The sequence below is a fragment of the Chiloscyllium plagiosum genome, chromosome 21, assembly GCF_004010195.1.
Source record: "Chiloscyllium plagiosum isolate BGI_BamShark_2017 chromosome 21, ASM401019v2, whole genome shotgun sequence".
NCBI lineage: Eukaryota > Metazoa > Chordata > Chondrichthyes > Orectolobiformes > Hemiscylliidae > Chiloscyllium > Chiloscyllium plagiosum.
Genome location: NC_057730.1, coordinates 22,141,823 through 22,163,597, shown reverse-complemented (window position 1 = coordinate 22,163,597; position 21,775 = coordinate 22,141,823). Strand labels below are relative to the sequence as shown.

At 41.1% G+C, this 21,775-nt stretch overlaps 2 protein-coding genes across 5 annotated transcripts in view; one reads left to right on the top strand and one right to left on the bottom strand.

The window, feature by feature from the left end:
- Nucleotides 1–5,609, top strand: part of LOC122560638 (heme oxygenase 2-like) — a 10,040-nt gene extending 4,431 nt beyond the window's left edge. For 2 of the 3 annotated variants that reach the window (XM_043711490.1, XM_043711488.1), the window contains exons 2-5: nt 819–936; nt 2,822–3,313; nt 4,376–4,493; nt 4,854–5,609. In XM_043711490.1, coding sequence (XP_043567425.1) covers nt 823–936; nt 2,822–3,313; nt 4,376–4,493; nt 4,854–4,969 — 840 coding nt within the window. In that variant the 5' untranslated portion in view covers nt 819–822 and the 3' untranslated portion in view covers nt 4,970–5,609. Of the gene's footprint in view, nt 1–818; nt 937–982; nt 1,138–2,821; nt 3,314–4,375; nt 4,494–4,853 lie in introns of those variants that run through there. The other variant, XM_043711491.1, reaches the window with a different exon arrangement.
- A 472-nt stretch (nt 5,610–6,081) lies between these two features.
- On the bottom strand, nt 6,082–21,028 carry dnaja3a (DnaJ heat shock protein family (Hsp40) member A3a). 2 transcript variants are annotated; one of them, XM_043711486.1, is made up of 12 exons: nt 20,810–21,028; nt 20,327–20,457; nt 19,252–19,335; nt 18,634–18,831; nt 15,066–15,218; nt 13,577–13,724; nt 12,795–12,859; nt 12,159–12,287; nt 11,673–11,788; nt 10,371–10,468; nt 7,766–7,891; nt 6,082–7,214 (listed from the first exon to the last, which is right to left on the bottom strand). In XM_043711486.1, the coding sequence occupies exons 1-11, from the start codon at nt 20,997–20,999 to the stop codon at nt 7,776–7,778; spliced, it is 1,428 nt and encodes a 475-aa protein (XP_043567421.1). In that variant the 5' UTR covers nt 21,000–21,028; the 3' UTR covers nt 6,082–7,214; nt 7,766–7,775. The 2 variants fall into 2 exon arrangements, with proteins under 2 accessions (XP_043567421.1, XP_043567422.1); XM_043711487.1 differs by lacking the exon at nt 7,766–7,891 and having other exon boundaries at nt 6,083–7,214.
- Nucleotides 21,029–21,775: the final 747 nt, after the last annotated feature.

The window sequence follows — 21,775 nt, the reverse complement described above, 5'->3', positions numbered from 1 at the left end:
TCCGCCCCCTCTCCCCTGTCCTCCCTTTGCCCCACTCTAATGCCCTTTCCCATCACTCAAAACCCCTGTCCCCTTGCCTCACTCCCGTCCTACTTTTTCAAATGCCTCTATGCCCTCTTGCCCCTTCCATTTCTGCAGTCTCTTTCAGTGCTGTACTATAGATATCTGTACTCCCTTCATTTTGGCATCTCGTACATCTTAATTTTGAACAGTCTATCTTTGGTAGTCACATCTTCCAATGTGTAGACCCAGAGATTTGTAATACCTCCATACACATTTTTACTTCTACCACTTTTCTCCTTTATGATGCTCTTTAAAACCCTCCTCTGGCATCTACTTATATGGCTTGGTGTGACAATTTATGTTTTTATGCTTAACAGGGGCAATGGGAGGAAATCTCACCCAGTTTCTGAGGGCAGTGTACTTGATTGTTGCATGTGCATCACCAAGCAACTGATTTTAGGAACAGGAAACTGCTCAAGCAATCAATCCTGTTATGCCTTTCATGGACTGATCTTGGGCAGTTAAACAGAGAGAGCACAAGGAGGACTGGTGTGGCAAAAGACTCAGTGATGATTTTCCAGCGCTTTAATGAACTAATCATGATACCTGATCTAAGAGTGCTTTTTGACCCATAGAACTAATGGCAATTGATTCCATTTACATTATCTTCCAATAGCATAAAAACTCTCTTTCTGTCTCCTCCACCCACATCCCCCTCTGCTGTCGGCTCACTCTTCATTCCTCAACCTCATTCCTTGTTCCCTTCTCGGTTCACTGTTATCTCTAATTATTCTCCTTCCTTCCTGACACTGCAGTCCCATGGACCTTTCTGAGATCCTGAAGGAAGGAACAAAGGAGTCTCATGATCGTGCAGAGAACACTCAATTTGTGAAAGAGTTCCTGAAGGGCAAGATTCGGCGAGAACTGTTTGAGGTGCGACTTATCATGGTCTGTTCTGTTTGTTAGCAGTTAGGTTATCAAGCTTTCCATACAGATTTTTCTGTAGCCAGAGATGTGTAGCAACACGTGATCCAGAAAGGGCAACATGGAACACAATAAGTTTGATGGCACCAGAAATCAATGTGGAGTGGAAGTAGGAAGGAAGGATCCATTGACCTGTGCAGCATTTTGGCAGTAAGTTGTGTGATGACACAAATACAAAATGTTTGGCAAAGCTGAGCTCAGCACATTACCATTTATATGCATCTGTTTTTTTGGCTAGAGAGTGAAAATGCCATGATGTGAACAGGGCCTGTCACAAGTTGGATAAGTTCTTAGGTCCCCTCACTGCTGGTTACTCAACTCCTAATCACTTGGACCTGCTGCTGCAGGTCATTCTGACTTTGCCATGAAGATTTGTGTTGAATCCACTTGGGATGAAGGAGTTGACATTTGTTCTTGGGGTTTAAGATTTTAATCTCATTTCCCAACCAGGAAAGGCTGTTTAAAGATTCCTTCTCGGTTTAGCTGTCCAATATTTAAGCAGTTGGAATGTTTGCTTGTTGTTTGACTTTCCCTTGATTTCCAAGTAACTAAAAAGATCTCAGTATAACACAGAGCTACAGATTAAGAGACAGTTTTTAACCTCTGTCCTAAATAGGTACTGCTCTTGTCTCAGATTTCAAAGTTGTGTATTTAAGTCGCATTCCATGACTTCACCATATAACTCAAGGTTGACAGTCTTTAGTCGTATTGACAGAGAGCTGCATCATCTGAGAGTCAATGCTAAGGCGGTGCTGTCCTGCTAGGTGGTTGTTACATAGTCTCTGAGTGCCATAAAGACAAAATATATGATTATGATCACATTATTGTGAGATCTTGTTATACACAAATGGATGCATTTCTTCCTTCAAAAATATTCCCTCGTCCATAAACTGCTTTGGGATGTCCTGAGATCAGACAAGATGCTATAAAAATGCTAGGCTTCATAGTAACTTCATGTCTTAGGTTGTCCCTGTTTCAACTGTTTAGCTTTAATGTTGTGTATGTAATGGGGTTAGTATATGCACTTAGCATCAGGGTCTTCACATTGAGCAGGCACCCTGTGACCTGATGCTATTTTGGAGCAGCCGCTCCTGCATACCATCTTTCCTTCTATTCGCCAAGGCCTTTCCCATTTGCTGTTTGCCCCTTAATGCTCCCAATTGTAACTCCTCTTGCTCCCTCCTTTAATTTCTCCCTCTCTCAAAGCCTTGAAGCATTTCAAAGAGTTAGCATATTTATTTTACCTTTTAAACTAAAATGAATTTTTAAAAATGTGTACAGTATTTAAACAACAGGGTATAATTTTTTTTCTGAAAAGGTCCGACAGCAATTAACTGAAGTTTTTACAATAGTTCTATGAGAAAAGATGATTCCATCAGTATTGTTTAATTGAAGTTGTGCTTTTCAATAACACAAATACAATGTTAAGCAAGGGATCACTTTCTTGAGGATTAGGGCAGACGTTTGTGATTGCCCACTGTTTGGTTGTCCAAGTATGGTTTGATTCTGTTATAGTTGGACATTGATTAGCTTGGAGGCTGATAGGAAGGACAAGACTGGGTCTTAACACTGGGGAACAGATTGGATCTTAACACACTGGGATTGAGAATCAATCAGATTCCATCTGTTTTTGTTGGCTGGTGACTCCATTGATGAAATGATAGAGGCAGAATCATAGAAATGTGAATGCTAGGATTGCATATAAATGTTCACTCATGTTGAGATGCTGGGGCATATTGGGTGCATGGGAGGTGGGAGATGTTGCAGATCAGCAAAACTAACTTTGAGATTTGATCCTGAGCTGTTTCTCTATTGCTGCTATCTTGTGTTACAGTTGGCTACAGTTGCCCTCTACTTCACCTACTCTGCTCTGGAGGAAGAAATGGATAAAAATGCAGAACATCCTGGCTTTGCTCCCCTTTATTTCCCGCTTGAACTGCACCGCAAGGATGCTCTGGCCGAGGACCTAGAATACTTCTATGGGAAAGACTGGCAGGACCAGATCAAGTGTTCAGAGGCCACAGCAAGCTATGTAGAGCGGATCCATCATGTTGGGAAGCATGAGCCTGAGCTGTTGGTGGCACATGCCTACACACGCTACATGGGTGACCTGTCAGGAGGTCAGGTGTTGAAAAAAGTGGCACAGAGAGCACTGCGCTTGCCCAGCACTGGAGAGGGTGTGCAGTTCTACACTTTCGACAACATTTCCAATCCTGCTCGATTCAAGGAGCTGTATCGATCCCGGTTGAACACTTTGGAGACGACTAGGGAAATCAGGGAGAAGATTGTGGAGGAGGCCAACCGAGCCTTTCGCTTCAACATGGAGGTGAGCATTACTGAGGAGTGTGTTAACTAGGTGGAGTACAATTCCCACTTCGTGTTCTGCAGCTTCCAGACAGTTGTCATATGATGCACCCTGACAGGGAAGAGAGATCCAGCAAGCGTTCACCAAATGAAGCTATGTGAATGAGACACTGTCATAATACACAGCAAAACAGGAACAGAAAATCACAGAAATAGTTTGGGTTACAACCTTTTATTGGATTATTCCCTACTTTTTAAGTGTCTCTTGGTAAAAATACATTGCCCACTTTTCTTGCATGTTGTATGTTTTCTGCTTTGGTAATGATTTTTAGTGTTTTTATTTTATCTCTTGTTGAAACAGCTGATATCCAAGACCCACGTTCATTGATCTACATTGGCTCCAGGTTAAGCAACAACTCGATTTTAAAAAAAAAATTATTGATGTTTTCAAAACTTTCCATGACCTCACCAATCACCTAACACTCTCGCTCTGTAATCTCTTCCAGCCCCATAATCCTCTTGAAATATCCACATTCCCCTACTCCTGGCCCCTTCAACATCTCTAATTTTAGTTGCTCCACTCTTGGTGGTTGTGCCTTCACTTAATTGGGCTCCACACTCTGGGGTTTCTCTTCTGAGTGCTCTCCATCTTTCTTATGTTTCTCTCTTCCTTTCCTTGTAACTTGCTTTTAATTAAGCCTTGTCACTTGTTCCCACATGGAGCTCAGCTAGTTTTTTTTTAAAAGAAAATACTTAGGTGCAGCATCCTGGGAAATTAAGCCACTCATTCAACGCAAGTTGAATACAGACATCTCCCTCTTGCATACTAAGGGGGAAAAGATCACTAACATGTACCATTAGACAATTCTACGTGCTATACTTATACAGTGAGCAGACTGGTTTACTGGAACTACTTGCAGCCATAAGAATGAAGAGCCTGTGTTATGTTGAGTAAACCCATGATGATTCTTCCACAGTAATCAATGCTATAACCCTACCTGTCTGTGTCTGCTAATGATTGATTGATTGTGCCAGTTAGTTACTGATCCACTTTAATCTTTGCACTCATCTCAAATTTCCACAGGTCTTTGAAGAATTGGATAAGTTTGGAAAAACCCTGGGGGAAGTTGTGCAGGAATCTGGGGTCCCGCTCCATGATGGAAAAGGCGATGTCCGGAAGTGCCCATTCTATGCTGCAAAAGGTACGCTGGCTTATCCATCCTTTGGGAAATGTAACTGGGGAGAATGGAGATCCCAGACTTGAATCAGAGGAAATCAACCTAATTAGAGGCAATGTAGATGTTCCCATGTTGTCAGTCTCTTGCATGTGGAAATGACAGGATAACTGGAATCTAGCCTCCAATGGAAGTAGTTTCTCTGCTTGAGGCTGGACTAGTCTATGCCAAAGGACCAACTTAAAACTGTAGGCATCGAAGGTGGGACAGCCAACAAGTGTTGATGTGACCTGCATTGGGCAATGTGTAGGTCTGTACTTCTATAGTGTAATTAATTGTAGGACATGGTATTCTTCTTTATTAATTCTTATTTTTCTCTCATTCCAGGTGATGGTGAAATGGGGTGTCCACTGCAGTCTATTATGGCTGTGGTGCAGAGCTGTCCTTTCCAGGTGGTAATAGCTGCTTTACTGGCACTTTCTGCTGGTTGGTATCTGCTGTGAGGTTTACAGCCATTAACATGGACTGTCCAACAAAAGTGATGTAAACCTCTCCCATTTGAGACACCCTATCTTTCCTGATTGAAATACAGTTGAGTTCTAGCAGGCCTAGCCATGAGTCCAGAGACTCAACATCTATCCAATTCCTCTACTTTTGCAGCATATGACCTTGGACATAAGCTCATTAACTCGGCTCAATGTTTTGCTGACTGTTTAATTATTGTTCAGGTATGAACCACTGTACAATGGCACTGCTGGAGCAAATGTAAATATAGTTGGCTGGAAATGCAGAATCACACCTCTGATAACCTTCTTGAATTGTTCACTGTGGTCCTCATTATCACTTCTAACATGTGTTTTCAGAGAAAGTAATATTTGCTCATTTATTTTGAATGAACACAGCTGACTTACAAACCTCAGACAGATAACGTTCCATTACGAACCTCAGAACAGTGACTTCAACAAGATGGAGAATTGTTGGGAAACTCCACATCTCTAGCTCAGCAGTCACCTTGCTGTGAATCCAGGCCCTGACTCATTTCCTAGATATTGCCTGGTTGGGATGCAATTAAGTGTAATATAAAATTTCACTAAGACTGTGCCATTGTATTTATGCACTTGATTATTAAATGTTATAACAAGTCACTGGCTAAATTTCCTTATTTACACTAAATGCACTTCACATAGAAATTACAGCATATGTAATGCCGCTCAACCTCGGCTCCAGTAATTAGTGGACTCTCCTCACCATATCATTTCTATTTCTTTGTTCCATCTGTTTATCTAGCTTTCCCTTAAATGTGTCTCTATTTACCTATTCCACATTCTCTACAGTTTCATTGAAACTACAGGCGTAGTGAAGATAGCTGCTATTTCATTGTGTTCCATAGAGCAGCTAAGATTCTAAATTAATGTTCACTATCAAAAGGAAACTTAGAGGACTATGACACTAGATGTCAAAACATCAACCAATTAACATGTGGATTTCAACCCATAACTACTCACTCAAATTCCTAGAGAACTTCCACCATGATAGTTTTTCCATAATACTGTCCCTTCGCTATCCACTTGACAGGAAGAGACAGGCTTTTCAATTTCTGGTAATTCTATTTATAAAACTGTATGTAGGAACAAAAATTGTTGATGCAGTAAGAAATATTTAGACTTTTTTACCATCCTGGTAGTTGTATGAAGTGATAGTGGAATTGTTATGTTATCCTTCACCTCAGATATGAAGTGAGCAAAGTCCCAGAAGAGAATTATGGAATCACAAGTCTGAAGTCAACAAAGTTAGTTGTCAAATTCCATACTTATTTTTCAAACAAATATACTGCATTTGAATTATTTAATAAAGACTGCCTCTATTATCACACTAATGAAGCAGACACTGCAGTGTTGAACACGTTGCTTGGCATAAACTCTTTATCAAACCTTTATGATATTAAATTCTTGTACGGTCACCCTGAACCCTTCAGAGTTTGTCACTTCACTACATATGACAAAAACTTGATCAGCTGTGATTCTACACTGCTTCCCAGGACAACAGCTGTTCGTTTCTTGGCAGAACTCCCAGTGGAATATGAGTAACTAATCTCATTCCAAAGGAGAATGACTGAAATCTGCATGATTAGAATATTTCACTGTTTTGCTTTGTTACAGCACCTAATGTTTTTTGGGGGAGAGGTGAGGGTAGGAAAGGAGGAGGAAGATGACGACTTCACAAAGACTAATGGATCTGGAGTTAGTTTGGATTACCACATCCAAAGATGCACTAGTATATTTGCAAGGACACAAACACTCCAAGCAGTAAAAATAATCATGTAACCAACTGAAGAAAAGAAACAAATTCCTTCCAATTTTAAACAATCAAACTCCAGGAACTATTTGTAATTTCAAGACATACAACACTTAAATGGAATAAACACCTAATTTTCAGAACAAAAATTTTATAATCAATGTTTCAGACAACATATAACAGCTGTAATTAAATATGTACCTGTCACTATATTTACATGGCCATTGACACTGTACAGAATTAATCAGAACTACAAAATAAAATGTAAAGGCTTTCTTATTGGAAAATGAGTTTGTCTCTAGGTTCTTGCTGTTTCATTTCAAGGAGAAGGAATTCCTTCAACAGCTCTTGCCACTCCGACGGTGATGGCGTAAAACGTCCATCCTTCACAGTAGCACACCAGCCCACAATCTTGGTAGCCAGGCTGGGCTCAGTTTCCACTTGAGCGCTTTCCTGAAATTAGAATACAATCAGTAAAACTTTTAAGGCAGAATTCTCAGAGTTCAGACTTAACACAAAAGCAGATTGAATAATAGAACTCATGTCCCAGGAATACTGGTTCATACGTGGCAAGTGTGTTTACAGAAAGCCTTAAAAAAACCTCAAAAAAAGACAAATGCAATGCATCATGAGTAAGCATTCACAAATCTACCAATGTATTAGTAAGTCTTCCAAACTTGCTTGTTAAAGCTTGCAGCATTTGGAAACATCATTGGTAATATATATAATGATATGGTTTTCACTGTGGCCTGATACATTAAGAATCAGAAAGACTCAACCCATTCCACTCAAGACGCTTAGAACTTCCACCTGGTATCTATCTTGGGGGCTGCACTCATTTGTTAATCCTAGTTAGATAACAATCAGAATCTGCCACAGTACTGAGCAGAGAAGCAGGGTATCTATTCTCATATTCATATCAATGTTTTGCATTTAGGAACTACGCAAGGCAACAAAATAATTTGTTAGACAAATGGTGTATTGTCATAAAGAAGATATCCTACCTCTGAAATGTCAGCTAAACATTCGCTTCAATTTAGAAAAGAATCCCTCTTTACTTTCCTCTGGATTTGCCTTGGGCGTGTCTGACTCTTTTCCTCTGGTCTCAGTGGTTCCCTGGGCTTTAGTGCCTGTAGATACAAACAGTGAAAGCCCAGGGTCAGAATATGAGGAAACAGACTACGCCAGCACATGTGTAATTAGCCGCATGCCATACATGCTTGATTTAGAGTTTAACTTGTGTCAGTGAATATGGTCAAATCAGGGATGATAGCAAAAAAACTAAAGTTACAAGTGTTTTATCTGAACGCACATAGCATTCATAACAGAACAGAATTAATTGTACAAAGATAAGTGGGATTGATCTTAAAGACATTTCCAAAATAGCATGGTGATTAAGGTTAGAAATAAATATTCTAGGGTACCTGATGTTTTGAAAATAGATACAGAAATGGGAGTACTAAAAAATTACAGAAGGACAATAGCGAGGAACAATGGTGGCTCAGAAGAGCAAACTACAGAATCCGTGTAGGTGGGGAGTAAGAAATAACTTCAGAAAATGCTGGTTAGTGTAGTTTACAGGCCCACTGTTACTATTGGACATAATTATATAAAAAGTCAATTAGTAGTTCAGAACTTGATCATTGCTGAAAATAGACATTTTGTCAAAGTTTTTAGTTTTCACTCATCAGGACATTTTGTAAATACCAAAGTAAATGGAAAACATTGATACTATATGAGAGGACAATGCTTATTGGTTGATAGATGAACTTGGTGTGCAAAGTAATGCACCGACAACCTAGGATTGTCAGTTAGATTTCCACAATAGCACATATGTACTGGAAACGACACATTATAGAACACAGAACCCTGTTCTTTATGAACAGACAGAACATGTGTGCAGACTGCACATTTTGACAAAAACAGTTACAGCCACTCTCTGGCTCATTTCAGGGAAATATCTTGACCAGAGTCAACCGGTTTAGCAAAGTTTGGCAGTTAAATGAAAGTCATTATTGACCGGTGCATTCTCCATGCCAACACCAGAATCTTTAAAACTGTGGGAGTTTTATCTTCATAGTGGACAAATGAAATTAAAAACAGTTTGATAACAGGGGTAAAGGGAGAAAAGGGAATGGGAAGAAAGAGAGAACAGGGCACTGAGTTGGATGATCAACCACGATCATATTGAATAGTAGAACAGGCTCAAAGCGCTGACAGAATACTCCTGCTCCTGTTTCTATGTTTCCATTAATAGCTTCCTCCTGTCTTGATGTTCTATCAGACATTTGTCAAGGTCAATCTCCTGAGGGGTAAAAGGGGCAGTTAGGGTTTCTTGTAGTCTCTTCCTCAGAAGACACTTCCTCTGCCACCGTCTAAACAGACCAGCACAGCTCCCAAAGCACAAAAAGGATCTGCAAGATCCCCATCAAGCTCATCCTGCACAGCAGATTGTAAAGACTAAACAAATCTAATCTGAAGATAACCACAAAAGAAATTAATTAAAAGATATGCCTAGTCAGAGCAAACAGTAAAAGCCAGGAGAGAGAAATAAGATGAACCATCACAAAATATTCAGAGATGATTCTTTCAAGATCAACTGAAAGATCATTCATCCCATATTATTTTCACCCAGGATTGTTGTGTGCAAATTGCCTGCTGCATTTTCTACAACAGTGGCTACACTTAAACTATTTTGTTATTTGTAAAGTACTTTGGAACATCCTGATAAAAAGTCCACCATAAGATTTTATATCACATGCCACTACAAACTTTTAATTTGTGTTCCAATTAGCGAGTTTGAGAAGATTTGTAGTCAGGTTGAGATTCTGGATGTAGGTTTGCTCGCTGGACTGGAAGGTTCATTTTCAACGTGTTCCAATCTTCGTGTGATATCTATTCCACTACCTCCCTGATTCATCACATCAGCTGGAGCATTGTGGGCAGTTCTAGAATCTACATTATAGGAGGGAATGCGATAGCACTGGAGAGAAGCAGAAGAGATTTACCAGGTTGTCTGGGCTGGATAATTTAAGTAATGAAGAGAAATTGGACAGATTGGGGTTTTCCATAGAACAGAGGAGATTGACAGGAGACCTGGATTGAGATGTACAAAATTATGAGGGGCACAGATAGGGTAGACAGGAAAAAAGGTTTTGCCCTTGATGGAGGGCAATGACTGTGGGCACAGATTTGACATAAGGGGCAGAAGGTTTACAGGAGCTAGGAAGAAAATAATTTCACCCAGAGGGTGGTGGAAATCTGGAACTCACTGCCTGTAAAGAGACAGAAACCCTCATAACAGTATTTAGATGAACATCTGTAATGCCAAGACATGCAAGGCTACGGGCCAAGTGCTGGAAAATAGGATTAGAATAATTAGGTGTTTTAGACTGGTGCAGACAACAATGAGTTGAAGGGCCTTTTCCTGTGCTATAGATCTCCATGACTCTAGCTGATCACACCTCCTGATTTCATTAAATTAGTTCTTTGGGCTAAGTTACAACTTTCTTGATTCCAAAGCAATTGTTCAACTTTGTGTTCGTAGGATTTGATTAGTTCAATTGTAATGGACATGTCTGCTGATGTAACCATTAATCTACTTCTCACCTGCAGCGGTATTAACTACTCCATTCACTGTGCCCTCCACGTCATTCTCCTCCTCTGCATAAGCCAGCATCAGGGAACTCTGTCTGGCCGTCAACCTCCTGCCAAAACATTAATTGTTATTCCTAATTCAGTGTTCTTAGCCAGGAAGAAACAGATCTTTCTATAGTCAAATTTCTAAACGGATGTTCACTTTCCAATCTCTTTAATCACAAGCAACCTGTATGAGCAAATGGATCAATTACAGCTACCATTTGGTCCAGAAATACAACCTATTCTACGGCAAAATAGTCAATCATTTGTCAAATACCATCATTATCATTCAAGTGAAGCCAACTGCTAGTTGCTTCTCAGGAGTCAAAGGATTGATAAAAATTTTATCTTCACAGATCCTGGTTATCACCCTGTGACTATTTCCAGTGTTATACTAAAAGAGCACGTCTCTATTCCTTAAAACACAGGCTTTTGAACACAACACTTACAAAATAGAAAAGAGTGCAAAAATTGAGCCATCTTAATTATCAATATAAAATAATGTCTTAGGAATGAAAAGGAAGTATAGCTACAGCCTGCCAATAACCTAATCACTTCTTGCAGCAGAAAATTTGAATGAATCCATAAGTTGATCTAAACAATATGAACATCATAATAAAGTACTTAAATCTTCAAAGGGTCAAATTTTGAATTACAAAATTAACAGAGAGACTGGATAACTTTTGTCATGACCTATACGGAATAGATCCCCCATCTTTTGAAGGGATGATAACTAAATTACGTGGTTGTGGATGATCTGTTCTACTGTCAGACTATCCCACAGTGTGACTCTGAACATCAATATTACTCTCCTCCTAATTAGAGATAAAATATTAGAATAGAATCCACCAGAATCCAGATAATGTGGAAACAGGCCATTTGTCCCAACAAATCCACATTGATTCTCTGAACAGCAAACAGCACCCCCATTGGAAACTTGCATTTCCCACAGCTAATAGACCTAACCTACACATCCCCAGATACTATGGCAATTCAGCATGGCCATTCCATCTAGCCTGCACATCTTTGGCCATGGGAGGAAACCAGAGCACCTGAAGGAAACCCATGCAAACACAGGGACAATGTTCAAACTCCACACAGACAGTGGCCCCAGGTGGAATCGAACCCAGTCCCCCTGACATTGAGGCAGCAGTACTAACCACTGAGCCACCATACTGCCCCTATTCTAACTGCGAGACAAAGGGTCAGTCAGAATAAATTCTTAGCTGATTACAAGTCCAACCTTTGTATGAAACGGATCCTATTACTCACTTTGGGATCTTCACCTTTATGTGGATATAGTGGTCTCCGTATCCATAACTGTTGACTTTTGGGATACCTTTACCAGCAAGTCGAATCGTCTCATCAACTTGAATCCCTGCTGGAATCTGTGGACAATGGGAACAGAAAACGGTTAAACAGCTACATTTACAAGCTGCCGCTACAGAGGTCAGAAGCTCTGAATGGGAGAGGAAATTATGAACTTAAATTATCACAGTCCAACTGGTAATGGGAAACAACTAGAATCACATGTTTTGTAATTTGAGTCGTCAGTTCTCCGATGTGGCCTCAACTCTGGGGAATTAAAGGTTAATCATTAGACCATTGCCGCAAGTAAAATGGGGAGGTCAAGTTCTGGGTAGAAAAGTGCTGATAGATGGGAAAGGTCTGGTGATGCAGTAGAAAGTTTGAAACTGCAGGAATAAATCCATTTAATGATTACCATTGACCTGCTGACGATAGCCCAGTGGCACTCACCGTGATGTTGATTGTTTCATGCAGTCCTACAGCCCGTGTTGTGCCCCCAAGAACTGCCTGGGCTATGGATATATACAGGTCAGAGTGAATGTCGGCTCCCTCCCTTCGAAAAGTTGAGCTCCTTTGGACCTAAATAATATTTAAAAGAATATTTTCAAGCAGAACAGAAGCAACCAGAAACTAAAATTCAACCCACAATGTCTCCCTCTTCCTGAGGGAAACTATAACTCTCTCTACCCTGTCTATCCTGAAAGGCAACTTGTGTAGTAGTGCCGATTACCTCTCAGGCCAAATGTGTTTAATGGGATTGATAACAATGTTACAAAACTTCCCCTCGCCCAAATAAAGAATGTGGGTCTATACCCTACTTTACACTGCATATCCCTGGATATGATGTCACCAATCGGGAAATTTAACATCATGACTCTCTCGACAGTAGAAAGAATAGCCAAAGATGTAATTTTTTTCCCACTGCCAAAATGTGGCGCCACAAACAGAGAGCAAATCTTCTTGTGAGGTTTCTTTTTAAAAATGCCCAAGCTTAATCAATGCTATCAAGTCAATTTAACATATACACTTCCTAAAAACCCAGAGATGGATAACATCCTCCCCAGCATGTTTAGTCACATGACTTACCCTGAAGGTGATGAAGATCTCCTTGCGTCCCACTGGCATCCTTACAGTCTGTCCATCCTCCACACCTGTAATCATGCACACACTGCATTAGGTAAAACACAAGCAAAGCCATACTACACAGTATCCAAACTAAACCAACAGGCATAGATCATTCATTGTGATAGCTCCATGCACTTCTCATGCTCAGCTTCAACTCCTGTTTTGTGATGACATAAGTGACCATACCATTCCACTGAATTAGCTAGCTATCCTTCATCTCCTCCTGTTCATGGCAAACGAGGACAGAGTCTGGCTCAGCTGTAACACCTTCACTGTTAAACAGCCCAAGCAAGGCAAAAGAATGAGGAACAGGAGGCGGCCATAAAGCTCTGCAGATGCGCTCCACATTCAATCATGTCATGGCTGATCAAATGTTGACTCAATTTATCCACTTTTTCTCTAAGCTGTTTGACATCTCACCCAGCAAGTAATTTTAGAAAGGTTATATGGTAATAAGAGAATCTCACTGAACTACATCAGAGAGTTCAGGAACTTAGCAGAGTCAATCAGACATCACTGATGGAAAGGAAGTGGCCAAGATTGTGTTAAAAAGATACAAGTCCAATTCTACTGGTTCCAAACTTATAGTGCAGCATAAAACAATGACATTGTATTGTCAAAAGCTTGGAGCTTGGCTCAGCAGCATTCTTGCTCAGAGTAACAGACAACCTCTTGCGTGTAGCTCTTTCACTCAGCTATCATCTCTCTCCATAGCAGTAAACAACTTGGTGTCCTGCCCTTACCAGCTGGAACTGGTACCATCACTTTCCTCTTCTGTTTACTCTGCCCACTTCCTCGGCACACGATACAGGGTGTCGTCATAACAGATCCCCGCCCACCACAGCGCCGACACGTAGAACGCATCATGAACGGACCAGTGTTCAGAGTTTCCTGGAAGAGGAGAAACACAGATGAATGTGTTGGTGCCAAAAACACTATCACTATCCTGAAAGTCAAAACCAGAATACTTCATGGGAAGACACCAATAGTCTCACTGGGCTAGTAATCCAGAGGCCTAATCTAATGCTTTGGGGGTCATGGGTTTAAATCAACTAGGAGAAAGTGAGGACTGCAGAGGCTGGAGATCAGAGCTGAAAAATGTGGTGCTGGAAAAGCGCAGCAGGTCAGGCAGCATCCAAGGAGTAGGAGAATCGACGTTTCGGGCATAAGCCCTTCTTCATTCCTGAAGAAGGGCTTATGCCTGAAACATTCATTCTCCTGCTCCTTGAATGCTGTCTGATCTGCTGTGCTTTTCCAGCAACACATTTTTCAGGTCATGGGTTTAAACTCCACAATGAATTTACACTCCTGCAACCGCCAAAAATAAAATCTGGACTTGAAGTCTAGTCTCAATAAAAGTGACTTTGAAGGTCTTATTGACCGTTGCCAAAAACATATCTGCCTCATCGAAGTCTTTTTAGGAAGGAAATCTCCTGTCTAGACCTGGATTAGCCTACACATGACTCCAGACCCACAGTCATGTCATTAAGTCTTAAATGATATGGCAAGCCACTCAGTTCAAGGGTATCTAGGTATGGTCAACAGATGTTAGTCTTACCAGTGATGCCCACATGCCATGAAAGAATTTTATGGATCCATTGATCTTGATAACCTAATTGACTTCCAGTATCTAGACCTCACGAGGGGGAAGAAAGGAATGGTGCTTGTGAACATATGAAACACTGTGTGCACGCATGTGCATTGACTTCCCTCCTAAACAGTATAGCTTAAGGTAAAGATTATGTGCTCTTATTCAGGATTACCCCACTAGAAAAAACAACTTTTGTCAAATCCACCAATGAAAACCATAACATTGTAAACACTTTGAACAGTTCATTCCTTAATCCTCTACACTCAATGGAATACAAGTTGTACAATCCGTCCTCATGATATAGTTTTCTAGGCCCTAGTATCATTACCACAATGTATCTAGCAGGAGAAAAAAAAAGAAGAACTCTCGTCCTTCTGCACTTTTCACAAGTGAGTTTGTGAAACGTACTGTACCTTGTATTCAAAAGAATACATGAAAAGGCCCATTTCTCTAAAGACATATACCATTGTCTCAGTACTGTACCCCAAATATTGAATTGTTGCATTTACATATGTTTATACAGAACCCAAACCGAAAAAAAATCAAATGCTCTGGGCAACCCCTGGAACTGAACCCCAGTAAAATACACTGCATTCAGGAGAGGAAAATGGAAAGTGGTCAGTGACAACATTTGTACTTACCATGCCACTTCCATTGCAATAGTGGCAGTGCTGGACTTTGGTTCCTGGTTCATTTCCCTTACCATCACATCTCTGGCATGTGTCCTCTAAATTCACCATAATCTCTTTGTTCACACCTTTTGCAGCCTGTGTGAAGGTCAGTTCCATGATATACTGCAGATGAATGGCAGATATTAGATAAAAATGTAGTGTCTAAGGGACAACGTTAAGCATCATTACTACATAAAGCCAAAGCTCAAAGACAATTCCTGAACTTGATAGTAAAATATGTAAATCTCATCCAAGCTTCAAGTTGAAACCAAAATTTTCTTTCATGGTGATTACAAAAGTATGTGTTTGGTATTGGTTTGATGGCTTTTCCTTCAAATCTAGTCATAACAGTCAGATGGTTTAAGAGCAGAATTACAAACTCAAACTTATTTGGAGAAGTGCTGTTTAAAATGAAACTCATCACAAATTTGAACTACAAATATCACCTGAGGGATTTATTGCTGGAATATGACAACAGGTTATTTTCAAATGTGTTTAAGAGTAAATAAATAGCACAGATTGCTCTGCTATGATGTGCGAGCCCTTAACATGAATTTGCTGTTATGCAATTGACAAATTGGGGACACTTTCTAAAGTGCAAACTTTTAAAACATCTGTTGGCTGTAATGCGATTACATTGCCAAAACTTTAAGCTATGTTTCTAAAGCATGATTTTTCTGTAATGCAGGATTGCACAATCATGGCATTATAGAATAACAACTTGTAGTGGTTATAGCTTGAAGGGATTTTTAAGGAATAGGTGGTGTTCAAATCTTGAATCCATACCATCATTAACAGCTTCCATACTTGTAAGACAGGCTATGCTTAATAGTGATCTGATCAAAACAATTTCTGATTTGCCCCAGAATGCTTTGGTTATCTATGGCCAACTCTTGGCTGCTGAACTGCCACTTGCCAAAATGTAATCAAAAGATGAAAGCATTCAGATTATCAGCATTGATCTGCTCACTGATAAGTTGATCATTCAGTGACCTGGTATAGTAAGCTGGTGAAGGCACATGTGTAGAGTACAAACTAACCCAGAAGATCCAAAATGGTTCTGAAGTATTTAAAGCTGAGAAACAGACAGATGTTTGGTTTCTCAAGAATTCAACGACAATGGGAACGGTCTGAAAAAGTGGGGTGAAACACAATGTTAGTTATGACTAAAGAGGGGGGGGGGGGGGGGGGAGGGGTCAGGGGTCCACTTCTGTGCCTAGTCCTTCTTTCCTCAAATGAAGTGTAGAAATGCCCTTTTGGGGATTTGATTGGTAAAAAGGTATTGAAATGTTTGAACGGTCGTTGATTATACTGAATGGCAGGACAGTTTGACGAATTGAATGGCCTACTCCTGTCCCCATGCAAGGAACTGTCCATCTTCAGAGTAACAGTATCGCTTCTCGATATAAGTTTGCTCACTGAGCTGGAAGGTTCATTTTCAGACGTTTTGACAGCATGCTCGGTAACATCATCAGCGAGCCGCCGGTAACGGGCTGGTGTTATGTCCCGCTTTCTATTTTTGTGTTTAGTTGTCTTTGGGTGTTTGGTGATGTCATTTCTGGTTCTTTTTCTCAAAGGATGGTAGATGGAGTCCAAATCAACATGTTTGTCGATAGAGTTCCATGCTTCGAGGAATTCTCATGTGTGCCTCTGTTTGGCTTGTTCAAGGACGGATGCGTTGTCCCAGTCAAAGTGGTGCCCCTCTTTGTCTGTATGTAAGCATACGGGTAATAGTGGGTCATGTCTTTTTGTGGCTAGTTGATGTCCACCTATCCTGGTGGCTAGTTTTCTGCCTGTTTGTCCAATGTAGTGTGTTTGCTACAGTCCTTGCAAGGTATTTTGTAAATGACATTCGTTTGGCATGTTGCCTGTAGAGGATCTTTCAAGTTCATTAGCTGGTGCTCGTATGTTGATGGCTACCATGATGCCAAGAGGTCTGAGTAGTCTGGCAGTCGTTTCTGAGATGTCTTTGATGTAGGGCAGAGTGGTTAGGGTTTCTGGGCACGTTTTGTCTGCTTGTTTGGGTTTGTTGCTGAGAAATCAGCAGACTGTGTTTATTGGGTACCTGTTCTTCTTGAAAACACTTTATAGGTGAATTTCTTCTGCTCTTCATTGTTCCCTTGTGTTGCTGTGTGTGGTGGCTCATTGAAATAATGTTCTAATGCAGCTGCATTTGTGAGTGTTGGGATGATTGCTTCTGTAGCTCAGTATTTGGTCCATTGTGTTGTTTTCCTGTAGACGCTGGTTTGAAGTACCAACAGGTGGCAACAGACCCGATCCCAAACTAGAGAACCGAATCACAGCGTTACTCACAAAATTTAAGAAAGTAGACCTATGCCTCACCACACACTTTACTTTCAATAGCAAGACCTAGAAGCAAATCAACGGAACACCCATGGGATCTCCAATATCAGGGTTCCTAGCAGAAGCAGTAATGCAGAGAAGCGAACAAAGTTTTCCCAAACATCCAACCCAAACTTTGGATCCGCTACATGGATGACACCTTTGTCATCACTAAACAAACAAATTAGAGGAAACCTTCAAGACCATCAATAATATCCTTACTGGTATAAAATTCACTAAAGACCAGGAAAACACCAACAAACTGCCATTCCTAGATGTCACAGTAGAGCGAAGTCAGTGAGGAACTTCAAACCAGCATCTACAGGAAACGATACAGACAGATCAAATACTCAACTATAGAACAATCATCCCAACACCCACAAATGAAGCTGCATTAGAACATTATTTCAACGAGCCACCACGCACTGCAGCACCAAGGAACAATGAAGAGCAGGAGAAAATTGCCTATAAAATATTTTCAAGAATGGGTACCCAATAAACACAGTCCACCGATTTCTCAGCAACAAACCCAAACAAGCAGATAAAACGCACCCAGAAACCCTAGCCACTTTACCATACATCAAAGACACCTCTGCCAGATTACTCAGACCATGTGGCATTACGGTAGCCCACAAACCCACCAACACATTTAAACAGCTAATGAATTTAAAAGGCTCTATACAGACAACAAGCAAAATGAATGCCATTTACAAAATACCTTGCAAGGACTGTAACAAACACTACATTGGACAAACAGGCAGAAAACTAGCCACCAGGATACATGAACATCAACTAGCCACAAAACGACATGACCCACTATCACGAGTATCCTTACATACAGACAATGAAGGACACGCATGAGAATTCCTTGAAGCATGGCATTCCCACCGGAACTCTATCAATAAACACATCGATTTGGACCTCATCTACCAACCTCTGAGAAAAAGAATTGGAAATGACATTACCAAACACCCAAAGAAACCTAAACACAAATAGGAAAGCAGAACATAACAACAGCACTTTGCTGGAGGCTCACTGGTGATGTTACCTTGTATGGTGACAAAACATCTGAAAATGAACCTTCCAGGTCAGTGAGCAAACTCACACCCAGAACCTCAAGTTGACCTACAAATCTTTTCAAAACCCGGTAACAGTATCACTGTTCTCTGGATAACCAAACACTTAGTTTACTCACCTCCTGGTGCTGGTCAAAGACAGTGTTAAAATCTCGGAATCCAGAGCCAGTAAACTCCCCAAAGATGCGCCTGAAAAGCTCCTCTGGATCCACTGAAGGGCCTGAATGCCAGTATTGCTGACTCTTTGGCTCTCCTGCATCAAACCCAACTCTCCCATAAGTATCATACTGTTTCCTCTTCACTTCATCACTCAGTACCTGTAATGCACAACGAGCATTAATCAGAGCCAGAGACCAATTATTGACAAGTATCCTGAGGAATCCTGTATTATTGTTAGAGATCAGACACTGACTATTACACAATTTTCATGGTTCTTAGCTCAGTTATAATATTCCCACTGTGGTGTTCTCCTTCAGAAATTGCCTAACTATTCTAATTGTGCTGGTACCGACACACGAGTAGAATTCTGGACCCTTCTCTCGCAACTTCCAACTACACACACAATTCTCGAACCCTCCCTTCCCACATAACTCTACGAAGAGTGGAGATGCTGTAGCTGTGCTGACATCTGCTGTCCACCACGATTTGATCAGCCCAGACACTCTCCCCTCCAGCCCAGATAGATTACTGCATTGGCCCAATACTGTCAGGGGCTGTCATCAGACTACATTTGTTACCTCATATGCTTCTGCCACTTGGGAAAATTTCTCCTTTGCCTTAGGATCATCTTTGTTTGTATCTGGGTGGTATTTTTTTGCAAGCTGTGTATGCAAGAACACAAGATTTAATTCAAAGCTGCAAGTAGTTATAACTGATTCCAATCTTTCCCCTGCAAGATTTGCTAGGATTAAAATAGGTATGATTAAGACAGGTTTTCCAAAGTGATTCTTTTTCATGTTTTTGTTTAAAGTGTGCAGCAGACAGTGAGGGGTCTTGCGTTGCAGTGATTGTGCCCCTGTGGCTCAGAAGGTCCATATACAAGTGGGTGGCACAGTGGCTAGCACTGTTGCCTCATAGCACCAGGGACCCAGGTTTGATTCTCGCCTTGGGCGACTGTCTGTGTGGAGTTTGCACATTCTCCCTGTGTCTGCGTGGGTTTCCTCCGGATACTCCCGTTTCCTCCCACAGTCCAAGGATGTGCACGTTAGGTGAATTGGCCATATTAAGTTGCCCGTAGAGTTAGGTGCATTAGTCAGGGGTGAATATAGGGTAGGGTAGGGAAACAGGTCTGGGTGGGTTACTCTTCAGAGGGTCAGTGTGGACTTGTTAGGCCAAATGGCCTGTTTCCACATTGTAGGTAATCTAATCTAAGTCCCATCTGCCCCGGATAAAATGTTATAACATATTTGAACAGGTTGATTAAAATATCTCCACCAGATAGTGACTTCTGCAGACATGGTATTTTTAAAGCATCTTAATTTATAAAAGGATTCAAATTTGACCCAGTAGATGCTGTCTAGATTAGAACAACCAACTAATGTCATTCAGATTCATAAGTCAAAATTGGCCACCTGGAATTCACAAAAGTGGACTAGCAAAATGAGTTCCTTGATGACAAAAAAGGGGTGGGGGCAAGACATGAAAATAAATTAAATTTGATTAAGATTCCAATTACACAGCTCAATTTGGTGAGCTGAAAAAATTATTCTGGTTGATGGCTTGGTGCAAGTTAAAAAAAAACCCACTAGTTACTTGAATAAATACAAGAACTTAACTTGTAAGTCTGGCTTACATGACATGCCCTTCTCATACCTGATAATAAGCCTTCTTTATCTCTCTTTGCGTTGAGTTGCGAGGGATCCCCAACACTTCGTAATAATCAGTTTTGGCTAAAGGAGAAGCTGTATGAAATGCAGCAACACCTAGAGAATGTGGTGAACAGCCTTGAGGCAAATGGAGGGGAAAACAACAATTAGGAAAAACACCCATAATCTTGCGCATAAAAAAAATAAGCCACTGTCTTCCTCACATCAAGGAATGACACCGTTTTCTCATCTGACTATTGGCAATAGCTACATCTAATGCTCATGCGACTCATCGCAGGAAATCTAAATCTTTCCTTACCAGACAATCTATCCCTAGTGGGATAAAACTAGGAGAATAGGCACTGCCCGAATTGTGGAGGGGAGACTGACCCCTTCCATGGGTCGTTTGGATTTCCTTTCTACCAGGGGGCGGGGGAGACCATGCAATAGTTACCAGGCCGATGCTAGCGGCCCTGCTCGCTTTCCTTACCGGGCAGCCGCAACCTCAGCTCCAGGCCGAACCTGAGACCCAGACCTCCAGCCGATAGCAACCCAGGGCCCAGCCCAAAGGCAGTTCGGAAACCCCGAGTGGCGAGTATCCGCACGGTACCAGGCCAGACTGCAGCCACTGGGTTCCAGGTCACCGACACCAAGCGCGAGCAACACCTTGCAGCCGCCATCTTAGCGCCTGCGCAGACCGACAACCCCTTTTCCGGTACTGCACATGCGCACAACTGGTCCCATGATCACATTGCGCCTGCGCAACAAGCCTAATTGCCTCGTTGCCTTAAGTTAGGTTCATGCACCGTCAGATCTGTCTTAGGCCTATGCTGCCATCCAGGAGAGTACTGCTGCAGAGGTCATTTTTTTTTGCTGAGACGTTATCCTCTCAGCCCGATGAAAATGATTTAATTATACTATTCCGGTGCAAACAGGATGGACGAAATAGTCTCTACCATCATAGATTCTGTACTTATTCAGAGATTTAGATGGATACCTTAGGCTGATTTCTCGTGCATGTATTTATTATTTAAACGATTTCCCTTAAAAGAAAGCTGCTGCTGAATTTACTTGATCTAACTCATACTTTTTTATGTCTTAATATTTTCTTGGCATTTGTTGTCAAGATTATTTTGACTCCTACAAATCAAATTTTGTTTCGTCCCGTTTTATCATCGGGGAAGAAAGAGGGTTTGGAGTTCCTCTTCAGCTAAGGCAAGACTTACAGTTTCAAAAATGAATTATTTCAATTCATCTGTTCAGGAACATAACTGGAGAAAGTGGGATTTGAGTTCTAGCCCAAAGGTAGGGGCACTACCAATGAATCACATGCTCCAGATTTAATCCTTATAAGGATTGTTATAAATCTGGAGCTCCTGCTTGTAGAAACTTCAGCACTTTCTTGCATGGAATGAAGCTGGAAATGCTGCTCCAACATCTCTATAAAGGATTTTGG